Source organism: Ambystoma mexicanum, chromosome 10, assembly GCF_040938575.1.
Source record: "Ambystoma mexicanum isolate Mex_15411 chromosome 10, UKY_AmexF1_1, whole genome shotgun sequence".
In the NCBI taxonomy this organism is placed as follows: Eukaryota; Metazoa; Chordata; class Amphibia; order Caudata; family Ambystomatidae; genus Ambystoma; species Ambystoma mexicanum.
This window is the reverse complement of record NC_090932.1, coordinates 502,104,370-502,120,115: the sequence shown is the minus strand read 5'-3', so window position 1 is coordinate 502,120,115 and position 15,746 is coordinate 502,104,370. Positions and strand designations below refer to the sequence as shown.

General features: G+C 47.2%; 1 protein-coding gene across 2 annotated transcripts in view; it reads left to right on the top strand.

Annotated features, from left to right (window-relative positions):
- EPHB1 (EPH receptor B1) overlaps positions 1–15,746 on the top strand; it is a 1,076,389-nt gene that overhangs the window by 329,943 nt on the left and 730,700 nt on the right. For both annotated transcript variants that reach the window (XM_069618048.1, XM_069618049.1), the window contains exon 3: positions 11,909–12,590. In XM_069618048.1, the coding sequence (XP_069474149.1) occupies positions 11,909–12,590 (682 nt within the window). The remainder of the gene's footprint in view (positions 1–11,908; positions 12,591–15,746) is intronic.

Genomic DNA, 15,746 nt, shown 5'->3' with positions numbered 1-15,746 from the left:
AAATAAATATCAGCCGCGTTCTTACATGTAAGACGCTATTATCAGGAAGGACAGCATAAAGTGATATATTTAGTGGTACTGAATATACTCCTCAAAGGTTCACACACAGTCTGAGGCAGGCGGGCACGCTTACATTATAACTTCTGTATACTAAAGCCATGTTTCCTATGAAAGTGGGAGAGCTATAACATGCTTGCATATGCCAAAAGGGAAACACATCAGACACAAGAGATGTTGAGGCAAGCATAGATACACACTAGCCAATGAGTCTTCACTGCACGGGTATGTGTAGTAAAGTCTAAAGCCTCACCTCGCACAAGCAAGAAACAGTTGTTTAAACATGGCAGTTCGCAATACCTACTCAATATTAATCTATTCTATTCTTTAAAAAATGTATTAGGGACCAACTCGCCCGCAGGCCTCCGGGCTCTCACAGACAATACAACAAAAAACATGCAGGGGGGGAGTATGGCCAGGCGTTTGCAGTCAGGACCGTAAAGGGCGAAGAGTAAGAGGGCCTACATTCCTCTGCCCTCGAATTTGTGGGTTTTCAAAGCTTTCCTAAATTGGGAAGATGACAGAAGCTGCCTAATCAGGGGTCTGAGGGGGTAGATCATTCCAGATCCTTGGGCCCCAAGTGTTAAAGCTCAGGTCTCCAAATTTCTTGAGTCTAAAGCGTGGTTGTAAAAGAAGGTCCTTGTTATTGGACCACAGCGCTCGCATGTAAGGTATTCTCCTATTGCGTGATTCAAGATAGAAAGGGGCAGTGCCTGCAAGGCAAATGTATACCAGACAGGATGCTTTAAAGTGAATCTTTTGGTGAACAGGCAGCCAGTGTAGTTTCCTTTGGGCATTGGAGACATGATCTCTACGTCCAATGCCACAAACTGCTCTGACAGCCCCATTCTGAATGGTCTGCAATTATTTTAGGTTTGCATGTGTGGTGCCGACTAATAGCCCATTGTAGTAATCCAGCCTAGAATTAATGGTAGCTGTGGATATCAATGCTCTATTTCCCTCTGACAAATATGGCTGGATCTGCCATAGTAGTTCAGTCATGTATGCGCAGCTGGAACTTAGCTAAGAGACATGTTTTTTGAAGTTTAAATTGCGATCAAAGATGACCACCAAAGTCTTAACATGACTCGATACCTGAATACTGGCCCTTCCGATTGAGAAGGCCTCATAGTGAGAGCCCGCTGTTTTAAGCATAGACTCACTGCTGAGAATTAAGATCTTGGTTTTCTTATCATTTAATGCCAGAAAGTTATTTCTCATCCAGATTTTAATGGTTTCAAAGATTCCACCGACCAACAGTGAGTCTGCCTCCTAAGAGCCTGACAGTTCAAGGATGATCTGGGTGTCATCAGCGTAGGTAGCATATTTCACACCCAGACCATCCAAGATATCGAAAAAGAGGCTTAGAATAAATATTGTAGAGCAGCAGGGACACGCTGGATCCTTACGTAATGCCAGAGCACAGGAGGACCTACCTCTTGAGACTTAAAATATCACCTGGCTACCTTAGCCTTCCTGGGTCCAAGAAAGGATCTGATTATGATGTAGCAGTATGCTATTGGAGTAAAATGTTCGATGCTAGACTTTCCCCCACACTGAAACACCATTGCATCTCACTGCAATGGGCCTCATTACGAGTTTGGCCAAACTCCCTACTGACACTGGCACCCTCAAATGGGCCATTACCGTGCCATTACGAGTTTAATGGGCTGGTAATTGCCCATTCTCGGGTGCTGGTATTGCCGGGCTCTCGATCCCCATTCTGCCCCATAGGGGTGGGGAGCATGGTTGCACCGGCACCATTGTAAACGGTGCCGGTGCAATCACAAGTTCTTTTCGCGGATGCCGCTCTGCACGCCTGATCTAACCAGGCGTGCAGAGCGGCACCCGCAAGCAGAACTCGTAATGTGGCGGTATGGTAACAACGGCGCCGGTAGCACTACCGGTGCCATTGTTGCCTTACCGCCACATTCGTAATTAGGCCCAATGTCTTTATAAGGAAGTCCTCCATACCTTCCCTTCCTGTCCCATACTCTCACATGTCCCTTTCTTGCTCTCTCTCTCTTGCTCCTTCAACCTTCACCTCCTTCATTTTCCTGCCATAATGTGCCCCTTCCACTACCCTCACCGGTCTTCTCTTTAGCACTGCCTTTCAATCCGTCACTTCCTGTGTTACCTCCAAATGTTTCTCCCTGTAACTCCATTTTCTCCACACCCTTCTAGTCCCCTACCTGCATGTTCTCTCACTGCCCCAAGCCTGTCACAATGGGTTGCTTAACTCCAGCAATGTTTTTGATTTGGGCAGCATCTCACACCATGCCCACAATATTATCCTTGCCTCTGCCTCTCCTTTCTGGCTGTGTTTTGGTTCAGGCCAGTTTTTTGAAGGGACATTTTTTCCCTGTAAGGTCTCTTTCAGAATCAATAAAATGTATTTTGGGGGAAATTGTTCACATGTTACCACAGGAAATAAGTGCCTTTTACGTGACGTTGAATTATAGTAATTGTATGCGTATGTTGGTGTAAGTGTCTAGGGTGAACAGGGTTGAACTAGGCTGCATGATGGCGAGCAATTATGAGCTTATGAGCAGCAGTGCGTTTTGGGCAGTAGGGGCGATCCAGGCTGTGTGACTGGGGTTGAGGATGGGAGGGATATTGCTAGAGGGGCTAGTGTAGGCAGGATAGAGGTTCTTGATGAGGGGGGCTGATCTAGAGTGACTACGTGGGGGTGAGTTGGGGTAGGTGGGGTTGAGCAGGGTTGAGCTAGGGAGGTCACCCACCCAGGCTAGTTCACCCTTGTACACTCAGGCCACAACAACCCCCCAAATCCACCATAAATATCCCTAAATGCACATTATTTACTGTAAAGATTCCAAACATCTGCACGTTAATGTTTGCATATGCATAACATAGGTAAAGGACATTACTTTGGGTGAGCAGGAAAGATGTAGTGTGGAAGAGCATATTTGAGCTAGGCTGGGAATGGGCAAGAGTGAACAAGGTTGGGGCTGAGGTGATATCGACGAGCGGGTGTGACTAGGTTGGATGAACTTGGAAAGCAGGGTGAGCTACAGAATATTTTTGTGAGCTGTGGTGAGAGGATGGGCCTGAGTGGGGTGAGCTAGGAGGGGTGGGGTGACCTAGGGTGGGTGAGCAGGGTTGAGCTAGTGGGAGGGAAGGGTAAGTTGAGCTAGGGGCCAGCTGGTGTGATTGAGGGTGGTGGGTGAGCTGGTAGTTGAGTTGGTGACATCTAGAGGGAATAGGTAGCGAGAGCATTGGTTAGCTTGTGGAGGGTGAGTGTGACTGAGCTCGGGTTAAGCAGGGGTGAGCATGTGAGTAGTGGGTGTATTTGATCAGAGGTCAGCTAGTGTAGATGGCTGGTGTAGTTTACTGTGAGCTATTGATGAGCAATGGTGAGCTTGAGTGGGAGGGTGGTAGCAGCAGTGATCTAGAGGTTGTAAGTGGGCATGAGCAGGTGTGAGCTGTGGTCGGGGGATGGGGTTATAAGGGGTGATCTATGGTGGTTCTGTGGGACTAAGGCTGGTAAGTTAAGCTAGGTTGCTGGGAGGGAGCAGTACGAATTACTGTGGGTGTGAGCAGGGAAGGGAAGTGAAGAGGTAGGTGTGGGTTAGCGAGGGCGGGTGTGAGCTAGAGTGGGTGAGCATCTGCTCACTAAGGTTTGCAAACGGGGTGAGTAAGTGGAAGTAAAGTGGGGTAAGCACGGGTGATCTAGGCTGGATGGCAGTGAGCAAATGGTGGTGAGCAAGTGACGGGCTGGGCTATGGTAGGCAGGTGTAGGTGTTCATCGGTGAGGTAGGGGTAGGTGTAGTCAGTCTTGAGCTATGGAGAGTGGGAGTGGCTAGGCAGAGAAGCGGAGGTCAGCTAGGGTGGGTGCACTTAACTCATTCATTACACCTTAACCACTCAAACCCAGGAAAACCAGGAAACACTGCAAAGTGTGTGGGACGCAAAGCCCACAATACTGTTTCCAGGAAACGCTTGGGGATGCAAGCCAGCCCTCCAATGCCAACTAAAAGTCACACAACATCACATCTCCTTCTGCCTCCCCCAGTGCTCCGTATGGCTTCCGCCTCCCCCCTTTACACACCCCTGCGCATTCTAAGGCCTCTAAAATAGAAAACCTTGAACATGACCCATGCCCTACGGGCCTGCCGGTCCCTGTTTGGGCAGCAGGACATGCTGTAGGGCTCTGTTGGAAATAGCAGCAGCCGGCCTCCACTCGCGAAGCCCTACCTTTTTACCCCAAGGTGACTTCGAATTTCCCCTAGTGAAAACTTCTAAATGTTGAAAGGAACAACTACTACCAAAATGTGGGTGATTCCCCGAATCACCGGACATGTGCGCCCAGCACTATTTATGATCAGTACATAGGGACGAAGCAATGATCTGAGTTTGACCCTGTAGAGTTTTAAGAGCGGTAGAGCAAGTAGTCCCACCTGAAATTAAGCAGCCTGGGACTTTGTCTAATCGGAAAACCTGCTATAGCGGAATGTGCTGTCTGGGAGCGAAGCTTAGGGTGCCAGACACAGAAATATTTTGTTTAAACCCTACTCACGGGTTTGGAGGTTGGCAGTCTGCCCATACAGGCAGATTCAATCCCAACATCTGGCTTTGGGACTTGGCTTATCTAAATAAGAGGCAATGCCCTGGATGCAAAGAACTACGCGAGGCACTAGGAAGGACAAAGCTTTATTGGAGCCACTGCTGAGGTTGAGAGCTTGCCGTTCCCATGATGCCCGCAACAGCAGACGTGCATTTTCTCTAGAAATTCGTTTAAGCCCGCGATATGTGGATTGAGTTATTTTCTCTGTGGGCTGGAGAGACTCCTCTAATCACAGCGCCCCTTCTGCAGACGAAGGGGGCAGGACAGTTTCTCACACAACAGTAACTTGGGCTGCATACAACTTCCCAGACACACAAGCGTTTGCCTGGGGCGGTGGCTCCAGGAAGTATACACAAGTTTTAAAAGAGGGGATGCTCTTCCGCCCGCTTTCCCTTCCTGACCTGAATGTGTTTGTCAATAACAAAGCTATTTTATTTCACTGCAGTCTAGCAGATGTCTGGAATTAAATGGCGGCACTTTAGAGGCATCTATGTTGGCTGTAGAATCTGAAGTGCCGTGGGGGGCTCTTTCATTTCTAGGGGGGAGTGGAAGGGAGAAGTGTCACTGGGTACTTCTGCAGCGGTCCGTGTCTGACGCAGCGGTAGCAACCAGCTAATGTCTGGGTTATTTTGGGGGAGAGCATAAATTCAGGCCTGGGGTTGAACCCCGGACTCTGGGCATTTTACTGCTTTGAGTTGTAACCTGCTCTGGCTTCATTTATTATTCATTCTGAGGCTCTGACTGGGATCAGATTGTGATTCCCGTAGTGCTGCCCATGGCTCTAACCTGTCAGTTTGGGGTTACTCTGGCTCTACACAAGGCTCTTTCTGGGGGATTGGGCCGGGCGCTACCCCTTGTTTCCTTCAGGGGTTTCTCTGAGATCTGTCCTTTGCTCTGATTGGGGTTGTCCACAGAAACCCTGGGCCTGAGTCATGGAGGTGTTTTATAATGGTGCAATCCCATAGGAAAACGTTCCATGAATCAGGCCCCCTATCTCTAGAGCAAATATCCTCTGCCTCTTGTGTACGCGATTTGAAGGGGATCCTGTTGCCAGACAGAACCCTTTGATAGTGTGCCGGGGTGCAGTCTGCCACCTGCGGCTGTCCTCTATGGCTTTCTCCAGCAGGGGTCTGTCCACAGCCAGCATGGCGGAGCCTCAGGCGCTATGGGATATCCCCGTTCCTGACTCTGCTCCTTCCCCAGTGACGCACATTATTTTGGCACAGCCCTAATTGCTTTCTAGAACACAGCTGAGATCTTTTCTTGTTCTACCAGCTTCTAGTTCGGGCAATGGGCTGGGGCCTAGCCGATTTGTTCTCCATCCTAGCTGTCAGCCTTCATATCAGGATAGTAGGAAACTGCCACGCACGACGGGGCCGGGGGCGGGGCGCGCACTGGGACCTTGGTACCGCCGGGCCATGATCCTATATAAGGTGTATGTGCACCTCCAGGAGCAGCCCGCTCACTGGACCTCCTTGGCATGCAGGCACCACAATTTACAGCGATGGGGGAGAGGGATGCCATATTTAGCAGCACTTGATTGGCCCACATGTAAGAACACAATTGCTCCTTGATTGATATGGAGGAAAAAACCCAAATTAGCATTCTGCACAGCTGTGAAAGCATGGCACAAGCACTGCCAGGTGCCAAACAATCCAGATAGTCTGCTTCTTAATCCCCCTTCCTTTCTGCTTCCCTAACTCTAGCAAGGTTTTGGCCACGGGGTGCCATTAAAGCGCCACCTTGAATCCCAAAATTAAAAAAGGGGGGGGCGGTAGAAGGGAGAGCAGAGCTGGATTGGAAAGAAGTGCTACCAGGAGGCAAAGTAATGAGGTCCCATGAAAAGTAGGTCATTTAATTCCTTGCTGAAGTGCAGAGTATATGGACCTCATCTGATGTATGCCAGCATGTTAATCCGGAGTCCTCGTGCATAGCAAAAGAGGGCCACTTTTTTAGTTCTGTCCATCTTGGATTTCTTAGGTTCTATTCTGGGGATGTTGCGGTTTTATGTACTGTGGAGTGCTCCAAAGATGGCGGGTTTTTTAACGAGTTAGGATGGAACTGTGTTTGCCATTGCTATCTATGTAATGTAGGCCAGTGTGAAAGTGATGTGGGCCTTGAGTAGTCGCTAACTAGTGCAGCTCTCTGAGTGTGGCTGTTCATGTGGTTGCATTTCTCAGTCTTGTGAGCTCTGTGGCAAGGCCAGGAGCTTAACCATGTCAAGGGGGAACGGGTACTTTGGGTAGGTGGCTCACCAGGGTGCATTCCAGAAATGGTCCTACCCCAGATGTGGGGTGAGAGAGTTGGAGGGGCCCCAGTCACTGAACCCCCTGATTGTGCCTTGTATGATTCAACTGTTGATACCACTGTCTATAAGCCTATGCCTTCTATCCTCTCTTTTTCCCAGAGTTATTTCTTGTTACTTACAAGACCACAGTTCCCAAGATCCAAACATTAGCATGGGAGCACACCACACAAAGAAACAGGGGTGCTCACCTCCAGTCTCACTTCTCCACACCAGCCAGACTACCAATAGGAACACTGACTTCCAGGGGCTGACATTAGGAGATGCAAACAGGAAACGCTGACTGGACTGGACCACAGATGCACACAAGTGAAAATGGGGCTGGGACAAGTGGAGTTATTTTGGATGGTGTGTGCCATTTTAACCGGATCGCTGGAGAAAGCATAGAAGTAGATAGAAGACTGGTCAGGTGTCCTGAGGGACCAATGGGAAGGGAAAGAGGCGCTGAGCAAGGAAAGCCTGGGTATAAATCCTCCACATTCACAAGCATGAAGTAAGGACGTTCGGGTGAGGCCAGGAGGAGAAAGCCAAAGTTAGAGCAAAGTGCTGAGGAGTTCCTGGAAGTATTGGAGGAGAGAGCATATTGCATGTGAGAGATAGTGAGACCATGTTTCACAGAGTAGAGTGGTTGTTATGAGACTGAAAGTGGAAGTGAATGGTAATAGAGGGAGAGGGGAATATAAAGGGTCGGGTGAGAGTAGAGGGGAGGGTGGAGAGAGTGTAAGGTGAGCTTGGGTCAAAGAGAGAGAGAGAGGGAGGGAAATAGGAGAGATGGGGCAGGTGTGGAGGGGAAGGTTGGAGAACGATAGGGGGAAGCAAAGAGAAGGCAGGAGACTGGGGAAGATTGGAGGGGCAGATAGGTGATAGAGAGGGGAGCAAGCAGTGTGAGGGAGGGAGAGAAAGGGGAGAGTGAACATGATCGAAGGGATAGAGAGACAGAGAGAGAGGGAGAGCGAGAAAGGGGGATGTGTAGCGAGAGAAGCGAGAAAAGAGAGGCGAGAGACAGGACAGAGGCAAGATCAGAGAAAGCAGAGGGAGGAGAGAGGGAAGAAAGTTGAGAAGGTGCCATCTAAAAAGCATTAGTTATGCCATGGGGCATCACCAGAGTAGGGATTCCATAGAGAGTCCTGGAGGTACTAATGTGAATAAGGCTCTGGCCTTTAGGCCTTCATCATCGGAAGCCTAGGATAGAACCAGGCAGTAGCGGCTTGCCTATCACTAATCTTACATCGCAACCTGCTGTGGAATAGGGTAACTTAGGCTACGGAGGAGAGAGCACACAGGGGGGTGGCGGTCTACTAGGGACCCCCTTAGCCAGGCCTTCCTTCAGCCACATTGTGAAATCTGAAAACAAAATAACTATACTTCATAATCATATCTTGGATTGTTGAAGTCCCCTGCAACAGGACCCAGCATGCAGTGTATAGGGATGTTCTACTGGGGCAGGGATGAGGTTAGGACTCCAGCAACGACCGATGCATATGAAGGAGCTACTCCTCTCTACTGATGATGGAACACTCCCTGATTGTACAACATTGTACACCAAAAAAGACCCTTAAAAAAATGAGAGACCCTTTTATCGGGGATCTGTAAAGGATGAAAAATGACCCTTAAAGTTCTTTCATTGGACAGGACAGGACAGGGACTTCACTTTCTTAGCAGGCTGCACATTGTTAGGCTTATCTGTTAAAGGAGCCTCTTTGTAGTCCATCCTCTCCGTGCAATTAGATAACCTGAGTTTTTTACATGCTGGATCTCCTTATACCTTAATCCATTTAGCAGCACTCTTGGATTCAATAAATATCATATGCTAAGGAATTTGGTTGGGGAAAATAGGCAACGCTTTGTTCAACAGAATTAACGTTATTGCCCTGGGTGATGAAGCAATCAGTTGATCTTACCCTTTACCACACTACTGTGATATAGGGAAGCTTGGTGTGTGTGTGTCTGCGTGTGTGTCTGAGTCTCTGCATCCCTAAATGTTGCCTGCCCTGTTGATGGCCTCTACTTGTTTGTAGGATGTTTGCGCTGCCAAAGGGTGTACTTTGTATGTGTGTGTGTGTGGTACTTTCTTTGTGTGTATGTGTGGCGAATGTTGGCTTTGCTGGAATACTTCTCTTAAACTCTTTTTCCTGTGGATCACCTTTATCAGTGCACTCTACCTATCATGAACATATGGCTCCAGGTCTCAAGAAAGTTTTCAGTCCCAGGCTTTCTTTTTTATAAATCGTTACCCAGGTTTTTAGATTACATCATTGAAGTTCAGCAAGACTGCATGTGCTTTAAAACATTAGTTTGCTAAAGGAAGGCCCAGTGCTGGAAACGTTGTTTCCTTGTGATATTCTTCTTCTTCTTCTTCTTCTTCTTCTTCTTCTTCTTCTTCTTCTTCTTCTTCTTCTTCTTCTTCTTCTTCTTCTTATTATTATTATTATTATTATCTTGAGACTTCCGATCATGCTTGTTAGGTCCTGCACCCACTATGGAACTCTGGAAAAGGTCTGAGTCCAGTCGTGCCTTTGGGGCAACACAGTAATATCAACATTAACAGATCTCTATTCTACTCTGGGGTTCACAATATATATGGGCCACCATATATCTACACCTAATATGTACTCTCTTGTGTACCAACCAATGATTATCCCAATGGATGCTCTTTTTCACTCACTTCAATTTTATAGTCTCTGATAGGGCAGGTAAACAAAACACCAATGCCAACTCCCTCTCCCATATGTGTGAAGTGACTCTACAACATCTCGAACCCCATTTGGTCTGCAGATCACATCAAAACCTTCGAAGACAGCTTAGCCATAGACACCAAAGACATGACATACCAGAATTGATTAACTTCTCTTTTTTGCATGGTGCAAGGATGACTGTTGTAGAACCAATGGCTTGTCATTTCAGCAGATCCAGCTACAGACGTCATACTAACTTGGTACCATGATATTCCAGCTGCTGGCCACATTGGGATCGAAAGACAGCCCATCTCATTCACAGACATTTCTGTTGGTCGGCTATACTGTCCAGTATTTACCATTATATTGCACATGTGAAAACTGTCCATAGAACAAGATCATCAGAAAGAACAACTTTAGGCACATTCAGCCCTCGTGCACACCAACACAACCCTGACCTGTGTTATCAGTGGGCTTCATAACAGATCTAGCTCTCATGAACAGATAGATGGTAGTGTTAGTTGGTGTGGGTTACAGTAAGATAGCATATTGTATCCCTTCATTCCATCCCTTCAGCTCTTCGGACAGCACAGTTGTTTCTGAAGGACATTTAGGGTTTACATGGTCTGCCTGATCAAATAGTGTCTGATCTAGGACCTTAGTTTATGGCCCTTTTTTTGGACAACTTTTTGCAAGCTGTTAGCCATCTGTCACAGCATACCATCCGCCAATGAATGGCCACATGGAATGTGTGAATTCTACCTTGGAGCACATTTGTCCTGCTTACATAATCTGCATGCCTCGAATTTGTGTTTTTTGTCTTTACAGCTGAATTTTATTATACCAACTCTCATAATTGTTCTCATTCTAAACCAACTATGCTTACCATCCACGTTCCATCCACACCACGCTATCAATGTCCAAGCGCCCGACGATACATCACCATTCCTGGTAATATCTGTCCAAGGCCATGGAAACATACAAAGCTTGCCTTGACCACATCCAACCCTTGTATTGCTTTCCACATGGAATCTGCATGGAACATTCCATCCGTCCAAGTTGTGTCCTCAATTTTATGGGGTTTTCATGATCTTTCATATGCTCGCTCCTGTAGTAGTGAAATTGTTTGTATCTGCCTCGTGTGTGATACACCATGGGCCTCATTACGAGTTTGGAGGTAGCCATGGTGCTATTAGAGCCATGACTGCCTAAAAAACCGTGTCCGAGTCCGTGGTCTGTGAATGAGGAATTACCGGGTCATTCCAACCTTGGAGGACCCGGTAATTCCTCATTAACAAAACCATTCCCCATTCCCATTCGAGCCCCCATAGGGCTCAATGGGAATGGGGCTGGAGCTAATAATGGGCCAGTTATTAGCTCCTTGGGCCCCTCACGGGACCCGGAAAGGACGTCTGGTTTTACCATACATCTGTTCTGGGTCCCACGAGGGAACCTCGTACTAGGGCAGAATGGGTTTACCGGCACCAGCACCATTACCGGTGCCGGTAAACCCATTCTGCAAGGGTCGTAATGAGGCCCCATGTCTTTCATGTCTCCCTTTTGCAACCTATTCACCATGGCTATGTTTGTCCCATACCTGTTCTCCTCCGGTGCCAGTGAGAAACCGTGAGGGATACAAAGTCCAATGTGCTGATGACTTTGGTGACTCATGTTAATGCCCTTCACCATTCCACATCCTTTCCTTGGGAGAGAGGCGTTAGGTCCCACTTCTGCTGTGATACTCCGGGTCCATGTCCACTCATGCCTTTGGATACGCACATTGAAAATACTGTAACCCCTCCTCATTCTGCTTGGGTGTCCCTGTGAGGTCCCCAGACCCCTGCTACCTCTTACCTGCATGGAGGCAGTGCCAGGGTTACTCCTCGTTCTTTGTGTATTCTGGCAGGTTTCTGGCTCTCCATAACACAGATGGACCCACGTCATTGAGTAGAGTCTCCCTTTCACCATACGCCCAGTTGCTTGGACGGTCCTTCTCAGCATCCGCCTATTATGTGTTTGCTGAGTAATGCTTACCTTACCAATGCACAATATTTGCCATGTGCACGTGTGGGATTTATTTGCTATGTGCAAATGACCAACTCTTGCTCTGCCATTCCCCACTCTAAACATATTACGCGGAATGGGAGGACTTTTTTATTACTTGACTTTTTCAATCATTACATTCTTACAATTAGAGTAACACACTTTTTGTATCATTGATCAAACAATGTTTTATTTTGTCTCAACCTTGTCTGCAGCCAGTAACTTTCCTTCTTTTACTTGCAGTGGGAGGAGGTGAGTGGATATGATGAAAACCTCAACACCATCCGCACTTACCAGGTATGCAACGTCTTTGAGCCTAACCAAAACAACTGGCTCCTCACCACATTTATTGACCGGCGCACAGCCAACCGGATTTACGTGGAGATGCGCTTCACTGTGCGAGATTGCAGCAGCCTGCCAAATGTCCCGGGCTCATGCAAGGAGACATTCAACCTCTACTACTATGAAACTGATGCCATTATTGCCACCAAGAAGTCTGCCTTCTGGACAGAGGCACCCTACCTCAAGGTGGACACCATTGCAGCTGATGAGAGCTTTTCCCAGGTGGACTTTGGTGGGAGACTGATGAAGGTCAACACAGAAGTGCGGAGCTTTGGCCCCCTGACCCGCACTGGCTTCTACCTGGCCTTTCAGGACTACGGGGCCTGCATGTCGCTGCTATCTGTCCGTGTCTTCTTCAAGAAGTGCCCAAGTGTGGTGCAGAACTTTGCTGTATTTCCTGAGACTATGACTGGGGCGGAGAGCACCTCTCTGGTCATTTCACGAGGCATCTGTATCCCCAATGCTGAGGAGGTGGATGCACCTATCAAACTTTACTGTAATGGGGATGGGGAGTGGATGGTCCCTATTGGACGCTGCACCTGCAAGGCTGGCTACGAGCCCGAAAATCAGGTGATCTGCAAGGGTAAGACTAGTTTTGGTTCTGAAATGTGGGGCTTCTTTGTCGATGCTTGCTCTTAAATTTGAATGACACAATTACCTTGTTGAGCACAGCTATGACTCTTCTACCCGGAGATAAGGATCAGTGTGTGAATTAGTTGTTAGCGCAGAGTCAAATCTACGTGGCCGAGAATCCATTGGAGGACTCCGGACAGATGGTATTATTTTGTGACGGACAGTCAAATAAATTGCATGCACCAATGTGCAATATAAAAGGGAAGTTAATGATATACAAATTTGGAAAATGTGATTTCACTGTCAAGCTCATGTACATGTGACTCGAGTCATGATAATGGTATGCACACATTGCCACACCGTACATCGTTGATGTACAAAGTCTAAGATGTTTTTTTTTTAACATCCAGCTCCATAAAATTCTTCTAGTTCTTGGTGGATGGACTCAATACGGAGGGAGAGTACGAGGGTGTCCTTGGACTATCTATGCAGTAGGGTCAGGTTACCAGATGACTCAGTGTCCCTCAAGAAACCCTGTTTCAGCCATAGTCTTTTATTTTATTTTCATTGTATTCAATTGAAGTGGCCCAAGACTACTACTCCCAGAAGCCAATTGCTTTACGATTGTGAGCCCAGTACTGCTGGTAGCTGCCACACAGTACGACGCCACTGTAGACATTTGCAGGGATCAGTAAGCCACTCTAAAACTTCACCTCTACCGCAACTGCATGTACACAGAGTAAGAAGGTGCCACATATTCCTTTCTGCCCAGGTACCTCCTCAATCACTGCCGATAACACTTCTGGCCCTTCGGCTACCATCCTTATCTCCGCCTTTACAGGATCCACACCTATAAGTGATGAGCGCAGTAGAAATATTGAATAGACTGGACGTCTGTTGTACCTCAGAGTCTAACAGGTCCCAGGCACCCTCTCCAGTGCTCACTCGCGCTTGTCTCAAGGCCCTGCACGCCCCACCCACCCACAATGCACTTGATAAATATCCCAAGAGAGTGGCTCCCTCTGCACTTACCCCACTCTCCACCGACTGGTTGCACTTGGACCTCCTCCTCCCCATGACCGTCTACGCACTTGCACGATCCGCACGCACCGTGCCTGAAGATCGTCTGTCTGTTCTCCCTTCTCTTCCCCCCGTAATAACACTTGGTAAACTGCAGAATCGTTGTCAGGCCTATTTGCTGTTTCTCTACTGTTAAATACATTATACATACTTACTCTGTCTTTGCAGAATATTATCGTCTCAGAATTTCAAGGGCTCTGAGCGACAGTTTTTTTCCCCATGTTCCCACCCTACTTGAGAGCTTTGAAACACTTGTCTGTGTATAGGCGCTTTACTATAACACAACATATATCTATCACATGTTAATGCATTGAAGTTGGCTGCATATTTAGCCCATTTGGCGCACTCATTTCCCTTTTCTAATGCAATGTTGCACGTACGCTAACCTTATTGATGTGGTTGCCACCCATACACTCTTCCACCCCATTTTCATAATGGTCTCAGTGAAGGGTGGACTACAGCATGTCCAAGTACAGTACTTTAAGTACTAACTTAATTGTAATTACACACTGCTGGATTTGCAATCACACTACTTTTTAAGCAATGCTTCAATGATAATTACGCTACTTTCAGCACTGCTGCAGTTGGAATGACGATACTTCATGCACTGCTTCAATTGCAATTGCACTACTTTAGGCGCTGCTGCTATTGCAATGCCAGTACTTTAAGCTATTCTTCAATTGTAATTACCCTACTTCAAACACTGCTGCAGTTGCACTTACCAGACGTCCTGTACTGCTCCAGTTGTAATAGCACTACTCTTACACATCCCAGTCACGCTGGTTCCCATGATCCTTCAGGAGGAGAACTCATTAGGCCTATTGTGTACATTCCTCTCCCATGATTCAGAGGGGATGGATTAGTAGAAGACTCAAGACCCAAGACTCGTTGGTAGCTCTGTCAAAGAGGTGGGTCAAGACTCATCAGGGAACATGCTGACCTTGTGACCCAGGTCCCAGACTTCCTACTCTTCCGGCAGGATGTCTCTGTCCCGGCTAATACCGGCTGAACCTCATCAGAGCGTATGGCACAGTGGGGGATATTTTAAAACAAGTAGTGTGTGAAACTGTGGCATACAAGCAGGGACGTCATTGCACCAAAATGCCAGGGGTAGCGGAAGTGACAACACACAACCTTTGACGACATCACAGGAAGTGATGTAATTTGACCCCACCCCGAAGTGAGATCTCGCGAAATGATGGAACACAACCTTTCACCCCTTGACAATACTGGAAGTGGCATCACATAGCATTGTTCCTAAGTACACTATGAAAAATATGGTTACAATATCACTGTAATGTGATATACATTGCATACAAGAATGGACCGCCATATGTATCATTAATATCATTGTGTATAGACCCATATTACCAAATTACTGTGAATGCAAGCAGACGTCCAAGGCCAAATGATAATGATGTGTTATTATTTAGCACTTATGCTTAAGTGCTTTATACCGAACAAACATACATACAATATCACCCAACCTGTGTTGGTACTCATTTATCAACCTCAGAAGGATGAAAGGCTGAGTTGATCTTGCCAGGATTCGGATCTGCAGACCACACATACATTGCAGCAGCGAGGGCTCCACCCACTGAACTATTGTACTGGCTGTAGCTATCTTACCAGCTTTAGTAAAATGAGAAATTACATGTCTGAATGTTCTCAAAGTCAGAAAGCAAATTACACTCTGTAGTGGATACCATTAAACTGGCAACTGAGATTCGACAGCAGGCCAGTTCATCTTCAGGTCTGCTGCAAAGTTGGCCATATTTCAAGCCTGCGTGGATGTAATTTACAGGCTTCAGAGGTGGGCAAAATACACACCATTGGGAGGGTTCATAACTGTGTATTAAACAATTTAGAGTAGCACAGTGAAAGCCGCGAACTCACACAGCATCCTGTACTCTGGGCACTCGTTACCTCATACATGCAAACAAACATCCTGATCAGAACTTCGGAGAGATAGGAAAGTCAGACACATTACAACAAAGGATTATTTGTGGCACAATAAAATCAAGGCCCACTTTTTGTGCCATGGTCAAACATGTCTACACTGTACACAAGCTTTTAGGCACAAGGA